Source organism: Lytechinus variegatus, chromosome 9, assembly GCF_018143015.1.
Source record: "Lytechinus variegatus isolate NC3 chromosome 9, Lvar_3.0, whole genome shotgun sequence".
In the NCBI taxonomy this organism is placed as follows: domain Eukaryota; kingdom Metazoa; phylum Echinodermata; class Echinoidea; order Temnopleuroida; family Toxopneustidae; genus Lytechinus; species Lytechinus variegatus.
The window spans coordinates 17,415,466-17,435,649 of record NC_054748.1 but is presented as its reverse complement, the minus strand read 5'-3'; the positions used below and the strand labels follow the sequence as shown (position 1 = coordinate 17,435,649).

General features: G+C 35.9%; 1 protein-coding gene across 1 annotated transcript; it reads right to left on the bottom strand.

Annotated features, from left to right (window-relative positions):
- Positions 1-305: 305 nt before the first annotated feature.
- On the bottom strand, positions 306-18,897 carry LOC121421421 (CD151 antigen-like). Its single transcript, XM_041616116.1, has 8 exons — positions 18,827-18,897; positions 13,095-13,229; positions 6,923-7,114; positions 4,583-4,657; positions 3,769-3,873; positions 2,869-3,024; positions 2,120-2,203; positions 306-628 (listed from the first exon to the last, which is right to left on the bottom strand). Exons 2-8 carry the CDS (start codon positions 13,176-13,178, stop codon positions 560-562), a joined length of 765 nt encoding a protein of 254 aa, XP_041472050.1. The 5' UTR covers positions 13,179-13,229; positions 18,827-18,897; the 3' UTR covers positions 306-559.
- Positions 18,898-20,184: the final 1,287 nt, after the last annotated feature.

Here is a 20,184-nt window from a genome sequence, read left to right as displayed (position 1 = left end):
ATTTGCCTTTTAATATATTGAAGGTACAATAAAAAACCATTTCCCTTTTTTTTTAGAAGATAATATTTCATTGACCTTTTTTACTACATGGTATATGGAGAAGCTGCTCCATATGCCTCACAATTCAAAAAAAAAAAATTCTCTTGAGTTTTTAATCTTATACGGATTTTCCTCAAACCTTCACCAATAATTTTTATTATTTTTCTGCTATTTTCAAATGAACTTTTCTTCAGGAAGAACTTCCCCTTTAAATTCTGCGCTAAGTAATCAAGAACAAATTACTTGTCACTTTTTTCAAATTATCGTTGAAAATATACAAAACTGCCGGCATTCTATTAAAAAAAGCATGAGTTGTAAATAGATAGATATGGAGAAAAGGCCGAATCTGCGTGTGCCCCTAACAATTCTGAAATCATGTTCATTATTTTCACACCATCTACTATTTTTTAAGTGCAGCAAAAAGAGTGCACAATATCGATGTCTTACGAATGATCTCTATCTCATTAGCATAAGATATGCAAATTTATGCATATATTATAATGAGCTGTTGCATCATTCATCAGTAGGGCTCCTGTTCTTCATATCGGAGATGACAGTAAAGACACATAGAGAAGATGAGACCCATGATCTGAAATAATAAATAATCAAAAGATAAATAATACACAAGTGATTATTGGTATACTCATGTTCTGTTTGTTTATACTAAATCCCCAAATAAGCCTGTTCACGGTTGTAAACTGCGCACGAGCAGAAAAAGGTCATTGGAGAAAACCATGAAGGTGGCTTTCAAATTCACTGACATAGGCATTGGTGATTTGATGATTATTCATGTATTCCTTTCAGAGGAATGAATAGAGCCTTCATAATCACTGGTATTTAACAGAAGCCTAAACAATAGTCAAACGTACCAAAGGCAGACAATAAAACAGATTTCCAAACTTTATCCCCGATTTACTTTTCTAGTCACCTGGTCTATACAATGCCTTTTGTTCTTAGAATTTGAATACTCTACTGGTAAGGCTTACGCAACATCTACATTTGAAAATGATAGTGCTTATCCTAATGAAAAATCACAAAGGTCATTTGAGAATAGTTGATCATGAGCTAACCGTGAACTGGCTTATTATTTTTGTTTTTATTATCTTGATTGATCGACTTGAATAAGTGTGTAATTTCAGAATCAAGGGCGGAAGTCTCTCCCAAAAGGTAGGGGGAACCAGGGGCTGGAAGTTGACAAGCAGAAAAATAAAAGAAAAAAATGGTTATCACCACAAATGTAAATTCATTTCAACCAAAATAAATTTGACAAGGAAAAAAAAGGTAATAACCTAAAAAGTAAGGTCATCTCGTCCAAAATACATTATTTTATTTTCGATTTTGAATGATGTATTTCTTTCCATCATAAAAGACCAAAAATAGTAGGGGGGGACATTTGATATTGTGTCCTCCCTACTATTTTGGATAGGGGGCGCGTCCCCCCCCCCCCTGGGATTTCCGCCCATGTTCAGGATCATCAATTCACAAGTTCTTAGTAACTTCTCAATGATCTTTCCCCTATTCTTGTAAATGTGCTTAGTTATGCAATAATTTGTTTTTTATCAAGTACTCAACATTTCTTGGTTTGTATGTTTTTACAAATGCTTCTATGAATGTTTTTATGAAAGTGGTGATTAAAATTTCAATGGTATAAAAATATTGTTTCATAAAGCTGTCTGCAAAGGCTGTAGTGTCATCTCAACGGGATGGGGGAAACACATTAGAATATGTCCATTGTTTGGGCATAACATGGTTATTGGTAGATTTTTTTAGTTCTGGGGGGTGTTTCACAAAGATTTAAGTATGACTTTGAGTCGCACTTAAATGTCTAGTTGCGCGCAGTATAAAAGGCATGACAGCATTGGTCAGATCATGCCATGAGGACGCGCACTACTGCGTATTGATCAATAAGATTGCGCATTGCATATCATGTACACGTCGACATTTAAGTGCGACCTAAGTCATACTTAAATCTTTGTGAAACACCCCCCAGGTATGTCACAAAAAATTTTAAAGTTTAGCGTATTAAGTTTAGCATATTGCCATTTATAAAACAATAAAATAAATTCTTGAGTGAACTTACCTCAGCACCCGCTATGGCTAAGCTAACAGCACCTATTATGATAAGATGATCTTCAACAATCAATGACAGGCCAACTACACAACCCTGTAAGATAAAGGTCAAAGGTCATATAAAGGTCAAAGGTCATTAAGCACAGCAACAATTATGATAAAATTATCTTCAATGACCAGTAACAGACCAACGACACAAGCCTGTAAAAATCAAGGTCAAAGGGCGTATTAAGGTCAAAGGTCATTAAGCACAGCACCAATTATGATGAAATGATCTTCAACGATAAGCTACAGACCAACTACACAACTGTGTAACATGAAGGTCAAAGGTCATCCTATAAAGAAACAAATCAATTATTCCAATCCATCTCATCACGATCCCAGGGAGAGGATTAACAAAAATGCCAGCACTATTAAACCAATATTTTATTCCACCCTGTCCCTTCTTTGAGTCTTGGCTGAAAAAAAGGAGTTCCGAACGTTGCTTGACAATTATTCATCAGGAATGATGTATTGCCGTATCATGATCTTTACAGCTGGTGCCACAACTGAATACCCGAACATGTAATGTCATAAACCCATAAAATTCATATGAATTTACCCATTAGTAATTATTTGAAGGATTTGTTCCGACGGTGAGGCAGAGACATATGACTTTGCAGCGGCTGTCAGGGATGCTACCATTCCCTGCAAATCATTCACCTTCCATTAAATTTCACCCCTATCTATCTTCATATGCAGTCCCACACATAGACTTACCCGATGGTATATATTTGAAGGATGTGTCCTGACAGAGCAGTAGGGACTTATGGTTTTACAGCAGCTCTCCGGGACGCTACGATTCCCTGCTAACCCGCTGACCTTCCACTCGCTCTTGGTCCAGTCTTCAAAGCTAGCAGCACCACAGCAGTTGAACTGAAACAAGGAAACAAATAGTCTAGATTTCAAAAATGCTGATGTAACAACAAAGTCTTCTATAAGGCAGTCCTATCAAATTATCATGGCTTGAATATATTTTGACTTCATTTCATAAACTATTCAAGCCATGATAATTTGATCGACTTCCACATTTTCATATGAAGTGCAAAGCAGATACAGATGATATCATAATGGTCTTAAATTAGGACATTATTACAATTTTACTGAACCTGAGAAAAAGTTTGTGCATCTTTAGGCAGGAACCTCAAACAGAATCTATCACTAGTGCTATCTTCCAGCATTCTGCAGGGAAGCCCTCTTCTGCTACTACCAAGCACAGATAGATTTATTACTTAAACTCATCTGCAAATCATAAACCATTGCAGTACATTGCTAGGCCTCGCCTTACAAAGAGTTACGATTGATCCAATCAATCGCACTTATGGAAAGCCAGCAAAGTCAACACATAAAATGCATGTTTGCTCAACAAATTTTCTATTCATAAATTCATTGATTTCTTGACAGTTCAGTGTGTTCTCCTTTGTTTACACAGGACCTTTTGCACATTTCCTGTCAAAAAATTATGACACTGATGGATTTCCATAGAATTATGATTGATTGGATCAACCGCAACTCTTTGTAAGACGGGGTCCTGCTTCATAATTCTTAGACTAGGACACAGCCCAAACGGACAAAAGATCAAGTCTGTACAGACCAAGCATGCATGGATCCCATACTTACACTATTCTGTAAATCATCTACCGTTGCAGTGTAAGCGCTGTTACCATCTAGTCCATAGTTCTTGGTCATCGAACTGTTCATGCACTTCTCAAGTTCAACTTGTAGCTGCATAACAAAGGAAGAAAAGGCGAGAGAAAAAGGACAGCGAAAATCATTATTACACACATGTACAGGCAACAAGAACTGGCTAATCAAAACCTCAACAACAGATATTGGTAAAGTTATTTACTCAAGTCAATTTAAATTCAAATTGATAGATAACAATGTGAGTTTACTTTACAATTACTGACAATTAAAAACACAAACGATCAATATATACTGTACATGATCAATTGCATAGTGCACCAAATTTATTATCAATTAGGAGGAATTAGTCATTTTCCTCCAAGTTCATTAGCATATGCAGGGGATGGTTACAGGGCTGAACCCCCCCCCCCCCTTAAAATATTTTGATACCAATTTTTTTCTTTTTTTTGCTTGTCAATTCTTCTTTGGTAGGAAATGACCTAAAATTGGTGAGGAAGACTTTTTTTTGGGGGGGGGGGAGGGAGGGAGGGAGGGGGTTGTAAACATTTTTTGCAGTTTAACCCCCCCCCCCCCCGTTACAAAAATACTGTGTATGCTACTGTCAACGTTTAAAGGACAATGAAACCCCAGAGGAAAACTTAGGATCAGGGCAAGCAATTTTCTTTTTCTTAATTTCCTCAAAATTCGTAACAAAACATTTTCAATTCTCAATAATTTCACTTTCTATGGCGACCCTAAAAATGGCAACGTTACTTCCTTCGAGGTCTCTTCCCGATTTAATACATACCTCTCCTCTGTAATAATAGACAAAGACACCTACACCTAGCTCAATCAGACACAGAAGCAGCAGCAATGTGAAGTACTGAAATTTAAGAAATAAAGAATGATCGGCAATATTAATTACAAACAAAAATAAACAATGAACAAAAATGAAGCCCAGAAAAAATTGTGTTCGAAAATAATTATTTAGTGCTTCAAAAATTGAAATATAAAGTGACCGGTAACACCATCTTAATTTCATCCCATAGGCTTATGTGTACTATTTAGGCGTCTATAAGACACCTATTTACAAAATCGGGGTTTGCCTTGTAGTTTTAGCTTTTCATTCTCAATAATGGTTGTTTTCAGGGTTTATTAGTTCTTATACATGCACTTGTACACATGTTTCATCTTGGTTTGATAATTTTTTTAAATTGGCTGCTCACAAAGTTAAACAATACATGTACCTGTAAGTTCATGAAGATGAAACGAGCAATGCAAAGACATACAGTGTACAGTGTAAGTGAGATCAGGGAATAATTTTCCTGGTATCGCATCGCAATTTGCTCCACATTTTTGAAAGACTGCTACATGTACCTGTACGTGTATGCATAAAGTCTTTTGTATAGCATATTTTTACATAAGTCTGTACATTACTTAAGCAATGCAAATGCATCAGAAGACAATTTTCCTGGTATCGCATCACAATTTGCTCCTCATTCTTTAAAGACTGCTATGCATAAAGTCTTTCGTATAGCATGTTTTTACATAGAACTGTACATTTCTTAGTTGAGGGCTTTTGTCTTATAGCCAAAAATGCTATTCAAATTTCTAAAGCAAAATTATTCCCTAGACTCGAGACCATTAATCTTTTTTCTTGTAATTTTTGGCTATTCATTATAAGACAGAGTGGAAATGAAAGAAAGACAGAGCGAAAGTGAAAGTAATAAAGTGATGAAATTATCACACAACTTAAAAATTGAGACACTACATACATGTAATACATGTGGAATGTATTGTGCACCGGTACAGCCCATGTACATGTATGTCTAGGCTTAAAGAAAACAAATGGCAGCCTTCTTGGTGAAAAAAATCCCCACCCTTTCCTGTGTATCTCATGTACCGTCTACAGACAAGGTTCACGACATGCGCCACTGGTGCCACATCAATGCTCATATTCTGAACTCAGATTTTAATATCTTAATACAGATTCCATTGGCCTATTAGAATATGTACAATGTAGGATAGTCAAATCTCACACAACTCCGAAGGGGGGGGGGGCCACTTACATTGACGAGTGGATACCATGCGCGACCAAAAAAACACGTAAAAAGGATGTCCTTTTCACGATAGGGCACGTTACGTACGTAACGTGATAAGGGTGTCAAAAACACAAAAATAATGAAAAAAGGGTATCTATTTCGCTTGGAAAATTACGTGTTTAGGGTCGAATTAGTGGCGGGGATGATGAAACAAAATTAAAATGTTTTATAAAGGATGTCCTTTTGCGAGTTTTGCCCCAAAGGCTACGTGTTTAGACTAGAGGGGTTTAGAGTCCTATTTGAGCGAGGTGTAGAAGGTGGGGTCGTACTAAACCAAATAAGGTAAAGCCGACAACCGAAGGACCCGTAACAATAAAACATCCCTGTACTTGTTTAGGGGTTCATTTCAGGGAATATTTGCCAAGAGTATCGTTTTGTTTCCAATACTTGTTAAGGGTAGGGTTTCACACGCCAATACTTGTTAAGGGGTGCATTTTCAGAATATGGAAATTACGTGATTAGGGTGCTTTTTGAGACCCCATGGTCGCGCATGGTATCCACTCATGAATGGAAGTGCCCCCCCCCCCCCCCCCCCGGGCACACAACCCTGTACATGTCCCCATACATGCATGTATGTTCAATTCATTTATAGTAGTACATGTACACTCAAAATACAGTGGTGTTCAAAACTTGTAAACCCCACCAGAAAATGAGCACATTAACTTTCAAGTTCTGCCATGTTTTAGATATTGAATTGTGAAGTAAGGTGATAAAAACATGTAATTCATTAAAGTTCATTTCTACAAGCTTTACGAACATTGCAATGTTGTTGTCTTAATTCAACACTCAGCATGAAGGAGTGCATTTTGTGGAGAGGTTCGCTAAACTTTTTGAGCACAACTCTACATCTGCTTCATGTATTTCAATTTACATGTGAAAAGCATATTAATTTCAAGAGAATGAATTCACAAGCATAAGAAATACATGTACAACCCCCCCCCCCCTCCCCCCCCCCCCCACCAATGTACTATCATTGAGAGAAACGTGCCAAGCAGAAAGAGTGAAATACATGTACACTGGGGTTATAAAATGCATATAAACCTTACCAGCAACAGACAACCCTTGACCTCCTGCACGGCACCATAGCAACCCGTCGCCGCGACGATGATGACCACGCCCCCTGATATGATGAGTGCGTATGTCGAGATGATGTAGGCGTGCGAGCATAGGACCTCCGTGTAATCAAACTTTGATATGACCGTCCAGATTCCAACGCCTAATACGCCCGCTCCACCTATCTGCATAATGCATGTAAATAATAAAAATAATAATAGTTTCATCATTATAGCACTTCATATGTCTCAGCGCTTCATACATTGTTTTAAAGCATTGTAATTGTTATTACCCTGGTGGTCATAGGATCCATCATTGTTCCACACTTAGGCCAGTATTCTGAAGTTAGGTTTAACTTTAGACCATGGTCTAACCCTAGATTATGGAAAGCCAAAAAATGTCACATTTCCTTACATTGTATGCTTCTTATGCTTACTGAACTCTTTCCTACGTGTAACTTGTGAACGGAAAAGAAAGCTATCTTATTTATCCTTCCGAAACAGTTATTAAAGAATTATTTGAGTGACAAAATGAGCTACATGTACTATGCAATTAATTTCAACTGTATAAAGATTGGCTATCCATAGTTACATGTAAACCACAACTTTAAACCAGAATTGAAATTAAACCCGTCTTCAGAATACGGGCCATAAAGTGCACCATCTCCACTCCCTGGGGAGTATCCTGGCCATGCAACCGTTTATCAGTGCACACGTGCCAATCTAATCACATTGACATTCACATCTTACCGGGTACCCATTTATTACCTAGGTGGAGAGTGACAAACATGGATGAGTGCCTTGCATGAGGACATTAGCGCCAGGTGGGATTCGAACACTCAACCAGGCTACATGTAGGTTTAAGAGTCAAGTGACTGAATATCACTACTACACCATGACAGCTCCACAAATGTGGGAAAACAAAAAAGTTCCTAGATATATCTAGTTTGTTTCATCACAAAATAGAATATGAAGTATATTTATGATTTAAATCAGCTTTGTATCTTGTATAGCTTTGGTAAAGGGTCATTAATGTGATTGATAATCGAATATCATCTAATATGACAGTCTTACTGAAGCGTAGAGACCGTTAGATATTTTTCCAATTGCACTTCTCTGAGAAAATTTCAAATATTCAAATCTTGGGATATATAGCGCCCTCTCTCGGCGATGCTTGTTTTAAATTTAAAAAATGGGCATTCAAGCACTTATAAATTTAGTGATTAGATATCCAAAAGTTACAGACAAAGAACATATCTTGAAAGTTTCAGCCCATTCCATGATTTTGAATAGGATTTAATAGAAAGACAAATACACACAGATATTTTAATTTGATCGGGTGACCCGATCAAGTTAAATTTCCATGTAAAATCGCAAAATTTATCCTGTAAAACACATTTTCATTTCATATCCTCCACATCATAACTGTTATAGGGCATATCCATTCATATTAGCTAGCAATGAATTGAAATAGTGATAGGTGCATTTTGGTGGATTTACCAAAACTTACCAAAACTATACACAAGCTTTAATAGTTTAGAAGAATTTTATTCTGGGGCTATTTTTGTCAGCCCACCAGCCTAATTTTAATTTTTGTCAAAATTTACATGTATATCGGACTCTATTATAACCAGGGACCTTTTTCAATTTTTCAGGGGCGTATGGTGTTTTTTTGAGGTGAAATAACCTACATGTACAACCCCATGTAAATATTATTCATATTGTTTGAATTTAATAATACATGTAATTGGCACTACCAGGCTACAATTCAGCTTTTTAAAAGAAATCCAGCCAAATTACCAACTACAAAGCTACATGTAGTTAATCTACAAACACTACATGTAAAGTAGGCCTACATGTACATGGTTAGTCTTTGGACCTTCTTCTTCACACAAAACAATTTCATAATTTCTTTCTATGACACAAAAATCTGTTGTTCCTATGGAATTTTAAATAATAATGTTACATGTAGGCCTTCTTGAGTTCTAAACTTGGTATCATAGTAGGGGGAGAAAGCTGCATTTCTACTTTATTATTTTACCATTTTTAAGTGATTCTTTTTTTTTTACTTGTAGGTGATGTACATGTACATGTACAGTAGTTTCTGGGTGAGGTTGCTCTCATAAACATGCACGCAGTTTTTCAACAAGGTGCATAAAAATGGATCAATAAACCTTTGCTTCAAAGGACTTCCCAGTCATTATCATAATTCATATTTTACCCTTGTCCCTGTCTTGGCCAGGCAAAAATAGCCCTCTGCTCCCAAGTGAGATAACATGACTGATGTCACACCTGATTTGGGCATTCAATATCTATGGTATGCAGGCCAACTACATACACAGCCTAGTCTAAAATAACAGACCCATATCAGATCACATACTGCAGGACAATATGAAGTTTGTGTGAAATTGGACTGGGAACAGTGTGAATTAATACTTTCTTACATTCCAAAATGCAGTATTTGCTATTAAAGCATTGGTGTGTATAATGATAAAAGCTTAATACAAGTGTAAAATAGGATCAATGAGAATTAAACTCTGTAGACATTATAGTAAAATGTACTTAAAGGGGAATCCAACCCAAATAAAAACTTGTTTTTATAAGGAAAAGAAAAATCAGACAAGTTGATAGGTGAAAGTTTGAACAATATTGGACAAACAAAAAGAAAGATATGAATTTTTAAAAGTTGTAAATATTGGTAATCACTATACCCATGGAAATTTCAAATTGGCCGTATATGGGATGTCATAGTGATGTAAGGCAAGGACTACTCTTCCATGTACTCCAATACATATTATGGCTAAAATGTCATTTTTCCCAAAAGTTTTATTTCAAATTATATTTTTCTTTCATGAGGACATAAAACAATATACTACATGGGTTATATTTAGATTACTGCCCCAGGGGAATGGGTACTTAGGAGAAAACCACAAATCCCTGATAATAAAGTACATGGCCTATGGGAAAGTTGTCCTTGCCCCTTGTCATTATTTACTTACCCAGTTGCCAATTTGAAATCTACATAGTATTAGTGATCTCAATTTTAAAGCAGCTATAACTTTCTTATTGCTTGTCCAATTTCTTTCAAACTTTCACCATTCTGTTTAATTTATTTTTCTCCTTCCCAACACAACATTTTATGGCCAAGGCTGGATTCCCCTTTAATTATGAGATACACATATATTTTATTTCTTTTTTTTTTTTTTACACCAGTACATGATTGAGGCCTGTATTCAAATGTAAATGTAGGCCTACATGTAAATATGTACAATGAAATCTTAACACTGACTGTCCTCCAAGACTGTACAGGTGTACATGTCCTGTAGCATTGGTGTGTATATGATAACAGCTTGTGTAAAAAAAGATCAGTGAGCATTAATAAACTTTGTTGCTATGTCAGTAAATTCCTTAGACAAAAGTAAATGTATATGTACTTAATTATGAGATATATATTTTTTTATTTGTTTGTTTTTTACATCAGTACATGATCAAGGCCTGCATCATAGGCCTACATGTGTATGCATGTACAAGTAGAACAATAAAATCTTAACACTGCCTGTCCTCCAAGACTACTATACATGTCCTGTATTTATACTCATGCATGGTGATATCACCAAGATTAAATCATAAATGCATTAAGAGGGGATGCATTCAGCAGTGTGTCACAACCATGCATGGTCACATCATCTTGGTCAAGTCAAGTACATATACATTTAAATTAGCAGCGAATAATAATATTATTTCATTAGCTGGACTTATCCTTGACTGGGAGTACATTATGTTGTACATGCAAAAAACAAGAAAAACCTCCGCAATGTCTTTGGCATTTCACTTGATTTTAATGATTTACTGTAGGACATATGGGCATACTGCACGAAAAAGCAGTCCTTGATTGAAAATACATGTAGTCTTTTTAGTTAAGCTTTCATTTCTCTTTATGCCCCAATAAATTTTCATTGCTATATTTCACAAATTTCAGGGAGCTATGCATTTCATACCATCTCCCTAGGAAAGAGTTCTAAGAAAAAAAAAATGTAAATTTGTATTTATTGGTAAAACAAATCATCACATGCACATACATTGAGAACGACATAGCATATTCGCATTATGTACATCTACATTTTTGTGCAGGTCTAAATTTTACAGGTGTAAGATCATGTTACTTCATGTATGCTACAGATTATGTTACAGATTAAACAAACACGCCCTTGACATTTTCGGCTCACTGGGGTACATGTATGACAATGCATTGTCCCGAGATGACCTCATTATCATTGCAATGCTTGGCCACTGGACCAATCATTCTCCAATTTACACTACAGTCATGACTCACTGCAACACAAATACCATGGACCGTCGAGTTGGTTGAGTTGGCATCTCCATGCAAATACAGGGGACTACCAGTGCACAGCACAGGTTTCATTTTCAAGATGTGATCATAGCCTCTTGGTATTTTCAGTGAGTCCCTATGGGGTTTTTCAACCTGATGTACACTACACAATTTGTATTTCAAACATTTCATGTTTAAATACTTGTTCATGTAGGCATATGAACAAGCAATAATTATTATTTTCATTTCTTACTGCACTGTACATGTGTTACGTGCTTGCTTCTTTCAGAAAATATTGTTGTCAAGGTTATTACATGTACTTTCATTAAAAAAAAGGATGCGTATTATAGGGTATAATGTGCGAAATTCCAGCCATGATAATAATTTTTTTGTAATTTTTTTTTACTCTTTTTTATTATTTATTGAAATTATATAAAAAGGATATTCAAAGGTAATAATAATTAATATCATGCAAATTCTTTATGGGTTTATTTCCAGCTCACTTTGACTGTCTATTTCAAAAGTTTGTGTTTTAAAAAAAGCAAATTTGGAAATTGGAATAAATGTGATATTCCCCAAAAACTGCAAATGTTGTTTGGATTGAACTTTAATTTTTTATTGCTTGTAATTGTGAAATGTGAATAAATACATACATGTATCTGTACCTCGATCTGAGGATAAAAGAAAAGGCGAAACTGCACATTATTGCCTCATGCATACATGTAGGCTCTAATTTAAAAAAATATAGACAGATTTAAATGTATTCATGATTGCATGTATCAAACCTGAAAAAAGGCCCTGCAGAGGTTCTTGTCAACATCACCACCAGCATGGGATCTCCATCATCATCATGTTCATTGTCATCATCATCTTCATCATTACCATCATCATCATCATCGTCATTATCATCATCATCATCATCATCATCACCATCATCACCACCACCATCATCATCTTCATCATCATCATCATCATCTTCTTCATCATTCATCATAATCGTCATCATCATCATCACCATCATTATCCTCAACCTCCTCTTCATCATCATCATCATCTTCATCATTATCACCATAACTACCACCATCATCATTACCATCATCATAATCAGCAGCAGCAGCATCCTAATCATCATCACCATCATTATCACCATCAACATCATCATCATCAACATCATTATCATCATCATCACCATCATTACCATCATCAACATCACAATCTTCATTATCTTCTCTGTATTCTATCTTCAACATCATCATCATTGCCATCATCTTCACCATTTTCATGGCCAACATTATAATCTTCTTCTTCATCATCATCATCATCACCATCATCACCACCATCCTCATCATCATCATCATCATCTTCATCATCATCACCATAATCATCATCATCATCATTGATCATAATCCTTATCATCATCAAAACATTTATTACATACATCTTCTTTATCTTCACCATCATCATCACCATCACCATCATCATCATCACAACCATCAGCGTTGGCAGCGCCACAATCGTAATCTTCTTTTTATCATCACCATCTTCATCATTTTCTCCATCATCCACAAACATTATCTTCATCACCAATTACACAATCATCTTCCTCATATTCATCACCATCATCATCTTCATAATCATCATCAGCACCACCATCACCATCATCCACGCATAGTGGAGGTCTAACTCAATGGAAATTACACACTGCACAACACACCAGAGAATCATACACCTGACCAGAGCAATACTACAAGTATCATCATTCTTTCTTTCAATTTGTTGCTCAGAAAAATAATAATGAAAATAATCAAACAACCAGTTTCCATGGCGATGACTTACCAATAGGAAGAAATTGAAGATGAAGAGAACATACTTGAGCAGTGAGATCCCACAACAAGGTTCCTTGTCATATTTTGACCCCATTTTCGATTATTCAAATCAAAGCAAATTCGGGTCAAGGGTTACAGGTAAAATCTGGAAGAAAAGAAAGAAAATAGCAAAAAGTCGGGTTAGACCAAAAGCTTCCGTCTCTGTTTCGTTGGTTGTTCTGCTGGACTTTGTCTTACTTCACTCATGAGGAGAAAGTACATGTATATATTTAAGTAAAAAAAATGTACTATTCCTCCAAACAGATGGATTTCAGCTGTGTAAAGTCAGGGGAGAGAGAAAACACTTTGATTCTTAAGATTTCTTTTTAGACAAAAGTTTGTCTCTTAATGCTTTCATTCACTTTCTGAAACATGGAGGGGGGAGCTATTTCATTGAAGCTGTTTGTAAGAAGAGGGAATTAAAGAACAACTGGTGATCCTTTCTTGTGGACAAGTTTGTCTCTTAACGCTTCCATTCACTTTCTGAACCAGGAGGTCGTTTCATAAAACTGTTCATAAGAAGATCGACTTTAAGAACTGGTGATCATTTCTTGTGGTACATGCTAAAAATTGTGTATAAAAAGTCACCAAAAGTATATAATCCGTGGTGAATATGTATCACGGAGAGGAACCCTATTTTTACATTGCTACACTCAAATTTCCATTCCAAGGCATAGCATTTTTATCTTATTTGGAAGAAAAAGAACAAACAAAGCCATTCCAAAGCATGGCACTTTGTTCCTAGTGAGAAAAAAGAAATCCATCCCAAAGCTTTGCATAATTTTTGTTACACCGTTCTGGTCGCTATGATTCATCCCAATGAGCTATGTGTTTGCTGAAAAGCGGCCTGCAGAGCGATGTCCGACCATCGCCTCTGCACAAGTGCACCTGGCACCCGTGCCGCTGGGCTAGCTGCATGCATGTATGCCAATTTCATAGGGATGCATACGCACTCACACGCAGGCGAACATTTGCAGTTCTGAGAACCCTCCTTTTTAATAGCCCGTTCCAAAGCCCGTTTTTTTTTGTCTTGCCCGCGGCACATTCGCTGTCAAGTGCCCCCCCCCCCCGGAATCACCAGTCATTCTTAAGGTCAATCTAAATTTACAAACAGCTTTATAAAACACCCACTAGCTCCTCTACTGGTGTGTGTGCACTAGTACTCTAACTTTGATCTAGGACTAGACTAACAATTTTTTTAATAAAAACAAGTAACACCATGGTCACATTTGTTCTCTGGCGGCCGTACGGCGAGTCGAAAACAGCCGTTTTATCAATTTTGATTCAAATAAAACCACCTATATGTAGTTGGACAAAAATGTTGAAACGGCTGTATTCGACTCGCCGTACGGCCGCCGTAGAACAAATGTGATCATGGCATAAACCTGTTTCTATCACCCAATGACAAAATAAATGCACAAGGCTTTCCTGCAAAATTTTTGCTCATATGTCTTTTCTCAACATGTTTATTTTCACCTTCTGTTTCAATATTTCATAAAACCTTGAAATATATTGCCACGTTTTGCAGCCGGAATTCGACAGCCCCTGCCCTTTGTTCGTTATACCGCATCGCGCATTCAAGTCAATTGATGCGTGCGAGCGCCGCTGAATTGAACCGCACCGCGATATAAAAATGCAACCTGGCAGTTGCAGCAGCCACTCCCCCTCCTGCATTACGCTCAGACCCCATTTCGAATAAAGGCCTAGAGGCCGCCTAGTCCTAGATCCCGCCTAGTCCTAGATTCCTCATTCAATGAACAAGGTTATGATATAATCTTGTTCTCTGTTACTCCTTGTATGGCAAAATAAGGTTGGCAATGTTTGGCTTGTACTTGTACATACATTTTCTTTTTTTCTTTGGGACAAATGCTTGATTTTTTAACTCTGTCAGTTTTCATTACAGCTATTCATCATATAACTTGGCTCTTGAGTAAATTTGATTCTTTAAATTATTTTTTCTTAATTAAAAATAGTTATTGAAAAATGACAATGTTCTTGTCATATTTCTTTCCACCAATAGAGGGTGTACACAAAAATAAGCCCAAGATTCAAGTTTTTGAGCGCTGTGGTGAACAAAAAAATTATTCCCAAGTTACATGTAGATCTAATAATGAAAAATAAATTGCAACTGTATGAAAATTAGTATCTTTGGTCACAAAAGTGATATTTCAATAATTTTTTAAAGTGTGTGCTGTGTACTTACAGCATTGGCATACCCGCCACAGGTAGGATGGTTGCAGTGAGCAAGCACCCTGCCCCTAAGCACTTGTTCACTGCAACCATCCTGCCTGTGGGGAATCTACAGATTGGACTATGTCTATGGTATGCCAATGATGTACATAGCACACACTTTAAAAATTCATTGAAATATCACTTTTTTGACCAAAATTACTAATTTCCATACAGTTGCAATTTATTTTTCATTAGTAACTTGGGAATAATTTTTGTATTCACCAGAGCACTCAAAAACTTGAATTTTGGGCATATTTTTGTGTACGCCCTCTATTGGTGGAAAGTAAATATGGCAAGAAAATTTTCATTTTTTAATCTCTATTTTTAATTAAGAAAAAAATGATTTAAAAATCAAATTTAAATAAGAGCCAAGTTATATGAATAATAGGTGTAATGGAAACTGTCAGTGTAAAAAAATTAAGCATTTGCCCCAAAGAAAAAGAGAAAATAAGCCAAACATTGCCACCCTTAATTTGCCACACATGGAGATATAACTGAGAACAAGGTTATAACCTTGTTCATTGAATGAGTGACTGCAACCATCCTGCCTGTGGGGAATCTACAGGTTGGACTATGGTATGCCAATGAATGCTGTACATAGCACACACTTTAAAAATTCATTGAAATATCACTTTTTTGACCCAAATTACTAATTTCCATACAGTTGCAATTATTTTCATTAGTAACTTGGGAATAATTTTTGTATTCACCAGAGCGCTCAAAAACTTGAATTTTGGGCATATTTTTGTGTACGCCCTCTATTGGTGGAAAGTAATAATCGCAAATTATTTTCATTTTTCAATGTCTAATTTGCTTTCGTGGTGCACTTTCAACTTGAAAAACATTTATCTGACAAAGTATACACCCTATGATAGCAAAAGTATACATTTTCTGAAAGGAAATTGCACAAGGAATCCAAATCTACACTAAAAAATAGCATTACACTGTAGGTGTAAGGCAACAGTTTTACATGGACTTGAATAGGGAAATTCTGGTATTTTTTTAATCTCATGGTTTTTGTCATAAAATTTTGAGTAGTCCCCCTATGACCAAAATAATGCTATATTATGACAGAACACATTCTGACCTTTCTAACAATATATAATTTTGTAGGGTTCATGTTCAATTAATGATCTGAAAATTGACCCCGACTTAAGCCAAAAAAAACATGCGTTTCAGGAATTGTATACTATATATCAGGTGTTAAAATGCTTGCAATACTAACATTTGTTGGGTTTTCTTTGCCTTGTACATCAGAATTTATAAGTTATTAACATTTTAAAAGGAATTGATGGTACATGTAGGTACATAAACAATTCAAAGGAAAAGTAACAATTGAAATGTAAGTTACACAATTTGCTTACCGAGGCTCTTATTACAATGATCTGCCAAGTGATGATGACATGCAAGAGACAATGTCTATAGGTTCAGGAGTAAAGACTGAAACAAGTTTGCAGATGCTGTATGTACAAACATACATAAATTTATATGACTACTGCAGCTTCATGAAAGAAGTTTCTAAAGTGCAATTGCACACATATCCACATAGTCTGTGTTTGATAGTTTAAAGCCATGGCGGGTTTTGATGAGTTCAAAGCCAAAATATAGTATGCAGTCCTTTGGTATGATAGCATTTGAGGTAGGTTATGTCCATTTGACCATTTCACACAGACACTTATTGTTTAATGTCAGTGTGTGTATTTAGTGAAGATGTACAAACTTGGTGCTTTTAAGAAAACAATGCTAAACCTTCTAAAATTCGTAACACATTTTCTGGATGTTTGAAGGTCATTGACCTTTGTCAGTTAATAATTTGGATGATTTGCCTTAATACTGAGCAGTATTTTCATCCCCTCAGAAATGTAGGAAGTTTTTTTTTGTAATTGATGCAAGTTTAGTTATTGTTAACTTTTAGTACTAACATTAACTGTCATTCAAATATGTGTCAATCTGGAAGAAATGTCAAAATTAAGACATTGCAAATTTATCAGATTTTTATGTTTCAACCTTATCACACAGGTCTATGACATGGCCAAACCTACTTTTCAATCATTAGACAGTAAAGTAGAGTATGTTAGCTTTAATTTGATACCAAGTTTGTAGGTTTAGGCCAAGTTTTGACAAAAATATTGATGTTTTCCTAAAAATTGCACCAAAAATTGCGTTTTCCCATTGACTTTGTACAGGCGGCGCCGCTTCCGGCACCACCCCTCATCACCTCTGGTGTCCTGACTTTTGAGAGCTATAACTCAAGTTCTATAAAGTCTACAGCAATGAAACTTTCCAGGCTATTGCCTTATTAATTCAGCTTTAAAATGATACTAAATTTGTTGGAATAGCCTCTATGGTTTTGAAAATAATTAAGAATTACTATAGCACGAAGCCAAAGTGTGTAACAGCACCACCCTTTTTGGGGGGCGAGCTCATGACGCATGACCACATGTAATATAAGTGCCCCTAAATTAGATCTCGCTACGGCTAGAAATCATGCCATCAATTTGATATCTGTAAAAATTCAGTAGGCTAGATCTAGAATCTAACGTTTCTCATTACTAGAGTCATGAGACGCCTTTTTTTGATGGGTCATTTTGAACATAGACTTATGAGTTACGGAAGTTACGATTAAAATTTGCAAATTCAATTGCAGGAAGTTAGGAACGTTCTGAAACTCTGAACAAAAAAAACATGCAGAAATCTTAATTTTTAGCGACCAGTGACAGTGCTTTATTGTATGGCAGTGAGTCCAAACTTCGCGCGTGTCCATACTTCGCGGACGGTCATTATCTCAAAAACTAGCCAATATCCTTAAAATCTGATATCATTAACGTGAAAAGCGACCTAAAATTACCCTTTGGTGAAAGTTTCTTTAGGATGAGTTCAGTATTCATGAAAATATTGGCAAAAGATCGGCAAATTTGTCACCGCTGGTGCCCGTTTTGAAGAAATCAACAAGATCATGAGTCCATGATTTTATAGTTTATGATCTTGCCGTCAATGTGGTAACTGTTTCTTGAATTGGTTTTGTATAAATTATGAACATTTTGTGAACAAAATTAAGCCTGATGAATATTTTTGAAAAGTGCGCGAAGTTTGGACACCCCATCATATTATAGTTACAATGATATTTGAAAGATCTTTTTGGTAGGGTGTGAGTTGTGGATAAATTACATACACTTGACTTAACACACATACACTTGACTTAACACACAAACACCGACTCGAGAGAAAATCTTTGCATCCGCAACGCCGTGCTATGGACTCCAGAGTGAGCTGAGTGGGTGTGGTGACGGGGAGGTTCGGCTTAGACGGTGTTTCCGACAGGTCAGGTGCAGCGACCAATCCTGGTCGGTCCGACGGCGGAGAAAGTTTAATTATGGAAAATAGAAAATAGCGATTCTATCGAGATACAAACATAATACTAAGGACATTATAATGTAGAACAAAAACACAAATTATACCCAAAATACTCACGAAAATCTAATGATTCCAGTCAAAATCACCGGGTAAAGAGCCGTAGCACAGCAAGACATCGGCATAGAAATCAACGAATTGTTAACTAGCTCTACAAGCAGACGAGACGTAGAGGGCGTCAACATCATATCGGGGCTGTGTCGTATTGGGGTGCAAAATATTAGTATTGTGAATTAGATTTTTTCTTAATTATCTCATCTTCTTTCACAGTGCATGGTACTACCAGGGGCGGATCCTGGAGTTTTCGATAGCGGACATATTATCCCCGAGGAAAAATTTGACAAGCAAAAAAGAAAGAAAGAAAAAAGGTCTTCACTTTCGAAGATGGTGAAGGGGGGGGGCACACTTCTGTAACGGTATTTTTACATTACAAATTTTAATTGTGGTTTTGAAAAGGGGGACACGGGACGGCTGTGCCCCCCCCCCGGGTATTACAATTTAAAGGTCAAGTCCATCTCAGGAAATGTTGATACGAATCAATAGATAAAAATAAAACAAGCATAGCGCTGAAAATTTCATTGAATCCGATATGAAAATTCTAAAATTTCTCTTATTTTTCAAAAAAATATTAGGGTCTATATTTATTAATGCACAACTCACTGAAATTCAAAGAGTCAATGAAGCCATTACAATTTGTTTTGTTTTTATATTGTTTGAATTATGTATACAATATTTCAATTTTTACAGATTTGTTACCAACATGACTGAACAAAACAAAAATGTTCAAACAATGGTAGTTCCACATGCTTCAGGGAGAAATAAAACTTGATTCCACAAGTAGAAAATTTAAATATTTCACAATAATGAAATACCCTAAAAATAGTGAGTGAGTGATGTCATCAGTCCCCTCATGTGCAAATCGACCAGGATGCGTGTATAACTTTTTTTTGTGAAATTAAGCAAAACTTTAAAATGTTGTACGCTTCCTTATTTTTCATCCGATTCTTATTTTCAGAAAATGCTAGATTGATTTTTCTCTTTTTATTAAATTTAAATTTTCCTTGGGGTGGATTTGTCCTTTAACTTAAAAATTTAAAAGAATGATAAACTTTATTAATGCATCATTGCCTTTTTTCTCTGTATATAGGGCCTACAGAATGTCCAAGCTTATTTAGCACTGTGTATGATATTCCTTTTTGTTCTTCTTTCCTACATTTTTAATTTAACATCATAGTACTTAATTGCATTTAAAATCAATCATTGACCTAAAACAAATATGTAGGGACTGAAAATGAAAATAAGTTTGCAGAAAATCAGTCATTTAAGCCAGTGAATTTATGTTTTTTCTTATATAAATAAGACTTAGGGAATATTTGTAAATGTCCTGATAAAACGATCGGATCTCTATGTCATATTTG

What these genes read in the sequence shown, in the direction of transcription:
- LOC121421421 (XM_041616116.1), bottom strand. Translation starts at nt 13,178, where the DNA reads ATGGGGTCAAAATATGACAAGGAACCTTGTTGTGGGATCTCACTGCTC. An exon ending in TCTTCAATTTCTTCCTATTG is followed by an intron (nt 7,115 to 13,094) that starts GTAAGTCATCGC and finishes TGCATTATGCAG; the next exon opens with ATAGGTGGAGCGGGCGTATT. An exon ending in CTTCAAATATATACCATCGG is followed by an intron (nt 2,204 to 2,868) that starts GTAAGTCTATGT and finishes TTTATCTTACAG; the next exon opens with GGTTGTGTAGTTGGCCTGTC.